This window comes from Orycteropus afer, unplaced genomic scaffold (genome assembly GCF_000298275.1).
Source record: "Orycteropus afer afer isolate SDZICR_OR568_19922 unplaced genomic scaffold, OryAfe1.0 scaffold00583, whole genome shotgun sequence".
NCBI lineage: Eukaryota > Metazoa > Chordata > Mammalia > Tubulidentata > Orycteropodidae > Orycteropus > Orycteropus afer.
The window spans coordinates 1438699-1450158 of NW_006922170.1; the positions used below are offsets into that span (position 1 = coordinate 1438699).

General features: G+C 37.5%; 1 protein-coding gene across 1 annotated transcript in view; it reads left to right on the forward strand.

Annotated features, from left to right (window-relative positions):
* The window catches only part of GK (glycerol kinase), a 74417-nt gene that overhangs the window by 62274 nt on the left and 683 nt on the right, over positions 1-11460 (forward strand). The window contains exons 14-19 of the mRNA XM_007956205.1: positions 1178-1256; positions 2046-2142; positions 2800-2884; positions 3390-3510; positions 3623-3766; positions 8473-8553. Of these exons, the coding sequence (XP_007954396.1) occupies positions 1178-1256; positions 2046-2142; positions 2800-2884; positions 3390-3510; positions 3623-3766; positions 8473-8553 (607 nt within the window). The remainder of the gene's footprint in view (positions 1-1177; positions 1257-2045; positions 2143-2799; positions 2885-3389; positions 3511-3622; positions 3767-8472; positions 8554-11460) is intronic.

Sequence of the window (11460 nt, forward strand, 5' to 3'; positions counted from 1 at the left end):
TTGAACCACCAGCCATCTGGTTAGCAGGCAAGTGCCTTAGGCACTATGCTACCAGAGCTCCCTCTGCCAACTGTAGGCAACCATTAATCTACTTTCAGCCTCTATGGATTTGCCTATTCTATACATTTCATATAAATGTAATAATACAGTATGTGGTCTTCTGTGTCTGGCTTCTTTCACTTCACATAATGTTCTCAAGGCTTACCCATGTTGTAACACGCATCAGTAGTTCAATCTTTTTTATGGCCAAATAATGTCCATTGTATGCATACCACATTTTAATCCATTCATCAGTTGATGGACACTTGACTGATACTCAGCCCTTAAAAAAATAATGAGGTTGATATTTACATTTCAGTAAGAACCTTCATAAATATTCTCATGTTTAGCCTCATAGTTTGTGTAGGTAATTTGTGTAAGATCACATAGCATAGCAAGTAAGTACTAAAACTGGGACTCAAACCTATAGTTCATCGGACTCTGAACTGTATGTTTTCTTCCTTATTGCCGTAGCTGCCTTCTTCTTCCCTACCCCCATCTTGGAGGTGTTGTTTTAAGGAATAATTACTTTGTATAGCTTCTTTGCTTTTTTTGTTTTTACTTGATATAATAGACTGTTAAATATGGTAATTGGACTTGAAAAAATTAACATGGCCTCTCCTGACATCTTTCTGGATAAGACTGAAATGTGTTCTAGGCAATAATATTCCTAGGTAATTTTACCTCTGGTGGCATAGTGCCTAAAGAATCTGACTGCTAACCAGAAGGCTGGGGGTTCAAACCCACAAGCCACTCCTTGGAAGGAAGGTTGGGCAGTCTATCTCTGTAGAGATACCTCCTCGGAAACCCAAGGAGGGATTGCTATGAGTCAGGACCAACTCGATGGCAGTGAGTTTGGTTTTGTTTTAGGAATTTTAGCAAACAATAGAGCAAGTGTACAAGGAACAAACTACTCAACAGATTGATATCCACCTATGAGGATGGGTCCTGGAGTGTGCAGGAGGGCTCTCTTCTGGCCCCTGTCCCATGAAGAACTTTTATTAGTGACTCCGGTAAACCTGTTTGTATTAGAAGACCTAGTTATATTTCTAGAAGTCTTGAAGTTGAAATTGTTTGATTTTTTAACTTTTTGTAGTGATAACATATATTCTACCTCAGATTTCTTTTTTTTCCTTAGGGTTCTGTAGCTATAGCTGGTGCTGTTATTCGCTGGCTCAGAGACAATCTTGGAATTATAAATAACTCAGAGGAAATTGGTAAGCATATTCTAACAAAGGGTTAGAAAATGTGAGTAATGAAACCTTTTAATATTTTACCTCTGCAATCTAGAAATACATGTGCTGTTCCCCATCTGTGCCATAAATTATATGGATCCCTATTATGAGTTTGACATACATGAAGGACTATTTTGTGAAGACTTATAAAACAACAATGGACATAATTAGTGGTTATTAATAAACTGGCAAAGTTGGGCATAAAAATTACTCAACTGTAAAATTGAACACCAAAGATTGCCAGAATCTACAAGTAAAGTAGTCCAGCTAAATTTATCTGATGAGAAAGAACCTTAATTCCTAGATTAGAGTGAGCATTCAAATTCTGGTGCCTGTAATTTAAATATTAATCTGGCTATTTTCGGTCTATGGGTAATAATTTCAAACTCACCTACCCCTTCCTTTGTCCACTTGTTTTACTTGATCAGAAGGTGGGACAATAAGAAATAATATTTCTGATCAGAGACACACTAGATGCCAATTGCCATCTCTTAGTCAGCAACTTTAAATGTATGAGAATGATTAAAATGAATTAAAGAAACTAAGCCAGTTCCTTTATTTCTTGAGCTAGGTTACATTTTAGTGGGAGTGTTCAATGTGGAGAAACTTGTTTTTTTGCCCCCTAGGATATAGTTGTAATTTGAGGTGTTTGCTCTGCCAAAGAAGAGGAAACCAAAAACCTTGTCCTAATTTTTTAAACAAGTATGACTATTGATTGAATAAACTAAGTAGGACATTAATATTTGTTTTTCTCTTTTCTTCTCATATTAGAAAAACTTGCTAAAGAAGTTGGTACATCTTATGGCTGCTACTTTGTGCCAGCGTTTTCAGGGTTATATGCACCTTATTGGGAGCCCAGTGCAAGAGGGTAAGTATTGAAAATATGGTATGCTTGTTTGGGTCTCTGGTGATGTAGTGCCTAAGGCATTTTACTGCTAACCAGAAGGCTGGTGGTTCAAACCCACCAGCCGCTCCTTGGAAGGAAGACTGGACAATCTACTTCCATAGAGATACAGCCTTGGGAACCCAAGGAGTCGGAACTGACTCCACACCAGTGAGTTTGGAGTTTGGTTTTGGTGTTTGAGTCTTGATTAATTTTCTAAATTAAGTTAGTATGTGTACTTTCCTACCTACTTTATATTCAGATGACTTTAAAGTGTTGAGGTATTTTTTCTCGTTGTAGAGTAAAGTTGCAGAGCCTTTAAATTCCAAGGTATAAATTATCAGACAATAACCCCCTGCCATATCCCTATTCATGTTAAGGAGTCTGCAAGTTGTGTAGAAAAAAGTTATCATCTAAATGAATATGGATTTGGTTTTATATTATTTGCATCTATTCAGATGGATCACAAATTTTTGTTTTCATTTGTAGACTATACAGACTTTACTAATTAATACTTATATCCAGTTTTCTCTCTGCATTTCTGTCCACTGAATTCAACTTTTCTGTGTATGTCTCTTTGGGACATTTTAGATTGCTGACTTATTTTATAGCATCCTAATGTTAAAATTTTTGTGTTTTTAGGATAATCTGTGGTCTTACTCAGTTCACCAATAAATGTCATATTGCTTTTGCTGCATTAGAAGCTGTTTGTTTCCAAACTCGAGAGGTAATAAATATGGGCCTGTTTTCTTATATTTAATCCACTTTTAAGCAAAATATGTGTTATACCTGACATTTATTAAATACTTACTCAAAAATGAAGCCTACCTCTACACACTAATCTAATAAATACAAGGTTTTTTCTTTCTTTTTCCAGCTGTCACTACCTTCTAAATTCTTGTTATATGCCAGGCACTGGAAATTTTACAGTTGGGGGTTACTAAGTGGTATCTATTAGACAAAAGGAATAGCACAAATAAAATAGAAGCATTGAGGCAGGAAACCAGGATGCAGAAATTGAATGGTTGGACTTGCATGAGTGCAGAGGTATAATGAGAGGAAAGACGGGTTGTGACCAGATCAAGGAGAGTTGGGAAGACCAAAATAAGAAGCCTAAATGTTATTCTGTAAAATTTGGGAAGCTCTTGAAGGTTTCTGAGTAGAGGAGTGCCATTTTCAGAGATGTTACTCCGAAGTAGTTTAATTATGTAATTGTGTTTGGTTTATTTAAGATTTTGGATGCCATGAACCGTGACTGTGGAATTCCATTCAGGCATTTGCAAGTAGATGGAGGAATGACCAGCAACAAAATTCTTATGCAACTACAAGCCGACATTCTGTATATTCCAGTAGGTTAGTAAGCCTTCATTCTTTTAAACTCCAAGAGTAGCACACTTCTTTCAGAAACACTGAGTTTTCAGGCATATTTAACTGCAAAGATGTTGCTGTGGCTCTCTCCCCTCAGTGAAGCCCTCGATGCCTGAGACAACTGCACTGGGAGCTGCCATGGCAGCGGGGGCAGCAGAAGGAGTTGGCGTCTGGAGTCTAGAACCTGAGGATTTGTCAGCAGTCACAATGGAGCGGTTTGAACCACAGATCAATGCTGAGGGTACATTAAGAATGACATTTCTCATGATATATAGTCATATGCTGCATGACATCCATTCATGCAACGTCTGACTCCTTATATACGTCCATGGTCCCATAATGTTATAATATAGTTGAGAAATCCCAATTGGAGAACAGGACGTAGGGAAGGCAACAGCTTCCTGTGTGAAACACATGGATCTTCTGTCTGTTGCATACAAAGCAGTTGCACTGCCAGGTGTGTAATAGTACCATACATATAAAAAAATAAAACCCAAAGCCACTGCTGTCAATTCCAACTTATAATGATCCTATAGGACAGAGTAGAACTGTCCCAGGGCTTCCAAGGCTGTAAATCTTTATGGAAGCGTGGGTACTGCCACATTTTTCTCCTGCAAGGCAGCTGGTGAGTTTGAACCATTGACCTTTCAGTTAGCAGTGAAACTTCACCACTGTACTACCAGGGCTCCTTTACAGTACATACATAACCTACAATATATATGCCTTGATAGTTATAATAAATGCCTATACCACTGGCTTATGTATATACTGTACTTTCTATCTAAGAAGTTTAACATGTAATAGTGTATGCTTTGACTTGTAGGCAGCAGCATCCAATCTTGTGTATTGTGCATCTGTTGAGTGTTAGTAGTGTTCTCTCTCTGTTTAATTTTCTTTCAAAAATATTACTGTGAAGTCCATCACGGCTCCCAAACACAGCAAAACCAGTGCTAGTGATAGCAGCAAGAGGCAAAGGAGAAGTACTGATTTGGAAGTGAAACAAAAGGTTATTAATGGGAAGGTGGACTCATCGAATGCCATTGCTCTCGATTTAGGCACATCATGCTCGACAATCACAACAATCCTCAAAAACAAGGAAAAAACTCTCTAAGCTGTTAAAGAATTGGCTCCACTGAAAGCTACAAGGCTAACGAAAACATGAGAGGGACTTACATCACATGCAGAGAAATTGCTAACGATGTGGAATGAGAAGAACCAAACGCAAGGGGAATCCCTCTCAGGATGTTGATGATCACTGCTAAGTCACAAAGCTTGCTTGAGATGCTTAAAGAAAAAACTGGCCTGGAGGCTCAGGACCATAATCTCAGGGTACACTCAGGTCAATTGGCACAACACAGTACACAAAGACATTGTTCTATATCGTACTTTGGTGAGAAGTGACTGGGGTCTTAAAAGCTTGTGAGCAGCCATCTCAGATGAAACTTTTGGTCTCTACTCATCTAGAGCAAGGAAGAGAGAAGAAAATCAAAGACACAGGGAAACACTTATTCCAGAGGACTAGTGGACCATGTGAATGAACCCCAGCCTCCTCCAACATGAGATCAGAAGAACTAGATGGTGCCCAGCTACCACTGCTGACTGCTCTGAAAGGGATCACAATAGGCTGTCCCAGATAGCGTGGGAGAGAGATGTGGAACAAAACTCAAAATCAAAAAAAAAAAAAAAAAGGTCAGGTTTCCTGGTCTGATCAAGACTGGTGGAACCCCTAAGACATTATGGTCCTCAGAAACCCGTCAAGCTAGGAACGGAACTTAACCCCTGTGACCCAACTGTCAGCTAAACAATAGACAGGCCTGCAGGGTGAACTTTAACACCATGAAGTTACACCCTCCTCATATGAGATCAAAAGGGTAGCATTTCTCCATGGATAAAGCTGAGAAGGTAGGAAGAGAGGAAAGAAAGGCAAAGGGAAATGATAAACACAAGGAGGAAATGGGAAGATTGCTGTTACTTGTGAGGTTTGCAGTCAGTGTCACAGGACAAAATATGTATCAATTGTTGAATGAAACCAATTTACTCTGTAAGCTTTCACCTAAATTTCAATTAAAAATTAAAAATTAAATAAATAATAAAAAGCAAGACTAGACTATAATATGGTATTCATACAATATCCAAAGCCTATAACGTTCTATTTCACAGAATGTATCGTGGACTTTAAGTGATGCATGACTATACTGTGAAAATGATCATATTTAATGCACAGGAGTTTGCCTTGCTATTCATTAATAAATTAAGGAACAAAGTAAAATAGCAAATATTACTATTTCAGATTTGTCTCCTATTTTTGTACAGATCTGTATAAGCATATTGCCATATACTGAATGAGTGAAAATGAGAAAAACTTTTTTTTATAAGAAAAACTTCTATAGTCACTTTGCTACCATTGTACTATTTATAACCCCTCCTGTAGAAGGCTAGCTCTGCCACACTGTCAGTTATAGCTGGTTGTTGTTAGGTACATCTAGTTGGTTCCAACTCAAAATGACCCCATGTGCAACAGAATGAAACACTGCCCAGGCCTGCACCATCCTCAGAATCATCGCTGTTTGAGCCCATCGTTGCAGCCACTGTGTCTTTCAATCTTGTTGAGGGTCTTCCCCTTTTTTGCTGACCCTCTACTTTGCCAAGCATGATAACCTTCTCCAGGGACTGGTTCCTTCTGACAACATGACCAAAGAACGTGGGATGAAGTGTGGCCATTCTCACTTCCCAGGAGCATTCCAGCTGCACTTCTTTCAGGACAGATTTGTTCATCCTTCGAGCAGTCCATGCTATTTTCCGTGTTCTTCACCAGCACCACAATTCAAAGGCATCAATTCTTCTTCAGTTTTCCTTATTCATTGTCCAGCCTTCTAATGCATGTGACACAATTGAAAATACCATGGCTTTGGTGAAAAACACCCTGGTCCTCAAAGTGGCATCGTTTTTAACATCTAAGAAGGTCTTTTGCAGCAGATTTGCCAAATACAAGGCATCGTTTGATTTCTTGCCTGCTGCTTCCATTTCCATTGATTGTGGATCCAAGTGAAATGAAGTCCTTGACAACTTCATTTTTTTTCTCCATTTTCTAAAAGGAAAAAAATAGATCTATCAGCCACCTACTCACCCTTAATGTCTAGACCTATCATCTTCAGTGCCAATGATCTGTGTCTCCTTTCGGACATGATTAGCTGGACAAAGGGACACTTTAGTAACTTTGAAGCCCAGCATGGCTAGCCCTACAATGGCAGCAACAATTTAAATCTATGGGAATTAAATATCTGATTCACTGTCCCAGCAAAGCTAAGTAACCCACAAGCTCTGATTGCTACCTTTATTAAAATATAGTGATGCATGACTTAAATTGAAATATATATGAGTAGAAAATAAGTTTGTATATATTAAATTTGGTTTTATAGCTTTCTAGAGACCTGTGCATAAAAGAACATCAAAGTAGATTTTGAGCCACTGGGAAATAAGCTTCCAAATGCATTTTTATTTAATTTTCTGGAAGAGTATGCCAGTGTTTCTTAATTTTATTCATTCTTTTCCATATACAAGGAAATGAATTGCAATACTACTGATCTTATTAGCAGACAGTGTACCATGTACCTCATAAGTAATTTTTAACTTTGGTAACATTGAATAAAATAGGAAGTTCAAAAACTTTTTCTCGTTCTGAAAAAGGAAACCTTTTTAGAACCGATTACAAGCCAGAGACACTTGACATTAGAATACAGAGATGAATAAGACCAAGTCTTTGGTCTTCAAGAGTCTCAATTATATTGGGAGAGGTAGACAAAGCCATAAATTCATTGTGGTAGCAGTTGACTGAGGTATGTGTTAAGTGCTCTGGGAAGATGGAGAAAGAGCCAGAAGTGGTGAAAGCTTTCTTTAGGGAATGACACTTGAGCCCTCTTGTGGGTTAGCAGGGTTTGTGGAAAGGCTGGGAGGTTTGAGAGAAGGAAGTCCACACATGGTATGGTTAATAGGAGTACAGCCTGCTTTAAAGTTTGGGAGTGGGGGGTATAAGGTTGGGTTGCTGATGCTGAGAGAACCAGGCCAGAGAAATAGAAAAGGAGAATTAACAGATGCAAGCATTAAAGCAAATGGCTGACTCCACTCTAGAGAGACCAACCAGCAATTGTCTGAGTTAGGGCATTTTTATCCTTCTCTCTGAACTCCTCATTTCTTTGTCCTGGTGTTTAAGACGTCATAGGGTTTAGTCAGCCAAGTCCCATGATCAGCCGTTCCTTCCTTTCGGTCATGGTGTCCCTATAAGATAACTTTTTATAGGAGTTAGATAGTAGTCATTAACTATTTCCAGAAGTCTGATAGTCTGGAATTTTGTGGGGTGGTTTTTTTTTTTTTTTTGGTGGGGGGAGCATTCCATTTTGGCTGAATGTAAATTATTGTGAGGTTTGATTTTATTAACCCTTCAGGGGGAATCTCATAAAATGCAACTTGTGCATCTTGTGAGGAATCAACATTTGTTAAATCCTTTGAATGGACCAAACACAATTCTTTAGTCTTTGCACATTACAACAACATATCCCTCTCCTCATGCTAAGGGTCTCCACATACATGTGCAAAGGGAAAACAAATCACACAGATTCCCCCTTCTAATTCATCACCTCTTGTTTGTGAATGGCTCCAGTCTTCATAACAGGTTATTACTTTTTCTAGCATGTGTCTCATGTCTCCAGTCACCCTGCAGACCCATGCTGCACCTCCCCTGTCAGGTTTCACTCCACTTTCCCAGCAAGCTTCTCTCCCAGTTACAGGCAGTCACCAGTAAATGTACTCTCTCAAATCTGGATTGGGAAAGCCCCGCTTCAGTTTAGTATGTGCAAGAATTTGCCAAGAATGCTGAGTGAACATAAGTGTGGTGCTTAGGACATCTTAGCAAACTGTCTTTCATCTGTATGTTTTTTCTTCTAATTCCAGAAAGTGAAATTCGTTATTCTACTTGGAAAAAGGCTGTTATGAAGTCAATGGGTTGGGTTACAACTCAATCTCATGAAAGTGGTAAAGATGTTTTATTGTTTGTCACTTTTTCTTACTATGATAGTTTATTTCTGTATCTGGTCATTTACACTCAGCAAGGGATATCTGCTGGCTGCTCTGAAGGAAAGCATTGCCTATATCCAGAATTTCTTCCATTTTGAAAGCACTTTAAAAGTCTAAACATAAAATGTGAATTATCAAGTTGATGTAAATAATTCTATCCTGCCATACCTTTTCTTATTGGTTTATTCAATTGGTACTTCAATTGATAACTTAATTTTCCAAAAAAGTAAAATTATTTCTGGTTTCTTCTTAATGAAAAAAAAAATCACCTAGATTCTATTTTGTTGTGCTTTTATTTGTTTGTTTAAATGTCTTACTCAGCCTTTTTGGGGGGCTGTCTTTATGACATGAATCAGCCAAAAGCTAGATTAATTTCAGAATATATTTCACCACTTCCTAGACTGATTCCAAGTACTTAGCAAGTGCTCATAATAGAAATTCCTTTGAAATCAGTGAGGAAGAAATACACCAAAGTAAATGGGAAGTGTCATAAGAGCTTGGGAAATACTCTTGACAAAAAATAGAGAACTTAAAACTAAAAATTTATTTTTATCCAGTCAGTTGGGATGGTAGAAGCTTCCTTGTGCCTTTTTTCCTGTCTTATTTTAGTCACTCGGGTAGGAAGGTATTCAGCTGAAGTAAACCAGTTAGTTGTAACAGCCCTAAGTGGGTAGAATGGCCTAATATTTTCGCTCTTTGTTAAATGAAAGATTTGGAAACTTATAAATGGAACAATGGCCAATACTATATTGAAGCATATGCTTCAATGGAAAAGAGTTTATCAATGAAACAGAACCTGTCTTCCAAGCCCAAAGGGATTGCAGAACCACTTTGAATGTATTTGGCTTCTAGGAAAAGCTTCCAGACCCATCCACTAATCCACCATGATCTGTATTTCCAGTCCTGGATGTTCCTACTTGAATCGTTTGAGTTTTCTCCTAAAATAAGCTTAATTTCGTTTTTCTTTAAATATGTTGTTCTGAGACATAGCTTCCTTTTCCAAGGTGGTAGCAAAGCTTTTCTTACTGTTTGCAGTTTTGAAGCCCTTTACAATCAAACTTCTCAATCATAAATAACTCTTTTTCTACCGCCTTGTTAGTTGCTGAAAGAGCTACAAAAGACCAGAGCTCTGACTTCTTTTCTGGTGACCATTAATTAATGACAAGTTGAGTTATATAGTTTCTTTGACTAGTTGGATTTTTTTTCAATGACAACCACAATGCTCCCTGCCCCATCTTCTCTCTCTCACACACACAGAAATTCCACTTTAATTAATCATGTTAATTGCCAGATTTCCATAAAACCAATTGGTCATTCTCCCTGTGTAATTTACTATCAGTGAATTTAAAATTCCAAGAAAAGGCTGATAAAAGAGAACTTTTTAAAAAAGTTTATGATTTCTTCAAGTCCTACTCCATATTAATGATAGAAGAAATTTGATTTTTTGAGAGCTTTACAGATTTTTGTTTTATTTTGTTTCAGTTAGACTGCAATGGATTTAAACCAAAGACTAGAGTTTTATGAAAAAACACTTATAATAATTTATAATATTTGGGGGACTCTCTAAGCTATATAATGAACTCAGAATAAAAAAAAATTCAATTAATAAAATGCTAATAGGATTCCTTTAAAGAATATATGATAATAGCATTATAGATTGAATCCTATTTTAATAAACTTGAAAACCTATTTGAATTGCTAGCTGGTATCATGTTCTTTTTAAATTCCTTTAGTTTGTGGGAAGAATAGTATATTAATTTCTAAATCAGTTTGCCAGTTTTGAAGCAGTCTGTATTTTCTTGTTTGTGACTATATTTGAATGCATTGTAAACTATTTTAAATGTACTTTTGGTGTGAATTTTGAGAGAGAGTTTATTATAAATGATGACTTCCTGGCTTTAGGAGCTCTGGTGGCATAGTGCCTAAGGCATTTGACTGCTAACCAGAAGGCTGGTGGTTCAAGCCCACCAGCCATTCCTTGGAAGGAAGGTTGAGCAATTTACTTCCATAGTACTGCCTTGGAAACCCAAGGAGGGGTCACTATGAGTAAGATCCAACTTAATGGCAATGAGTTTGGTTTTGGTTTTCCCAGATTTGGACTCACGCAAAACACACCAAAACATTTTGACAGCAGGTAAATAGGTTTAAAATGTGTTATACAGCTATCACATAACAAGCATATTATATATGTATTTCACCAAAAGGAAAATACCCCTATTAAATAGATGCTGCCTAAATTGACAGGCTAAATTGCGAGTGCAGTTAGAACTCAGTCGTCATCTTCTCAAACTGGAATTTGCTACAGCCACATCAGAAAATCAATTACTCTGATAGGAGCTCTGGTAGCTTAGTGCCTAAGGCATCTGACTGCTAACCAGAAGGCTGGTGGTTCAAACCCACCAGCCACTCCTCGGAAGGAAGATGGGCAATCTACTTCCGTAGTGATACTGCCTCGGAAACCCAAGGAGGGGTCGCTATGAATTGGGTCCTACTCGATGGCACATAACAACAACAACAACTGATAGGTCAAGCTAATAGAACTGGAAAATATGTTCCCCTGTTCTAAAATCAAATTAAAATGTTGTCTCTACAAATCTTTTTTTTAAAGAAATAACATGTAGTGGTAAAATGGGGAGGGGGGATCTACCTTATAAGGGGAAAAAAAATCCTCTCCCAAAAAGCAATGAAATACAAAATATGCCCACAAGGAATCTTTAGCTTTATTTCAATGAAACTCCTTTTCCTAATGGTTGTATTTCCTCAGCTCTTGGACCTTACTTTTGAATAAACTTCTTTATAAAGAACGTTAATTATTCTAGATAGATAATTTTTAAATTTAAGAAAAAAGTATATATAAGATATATT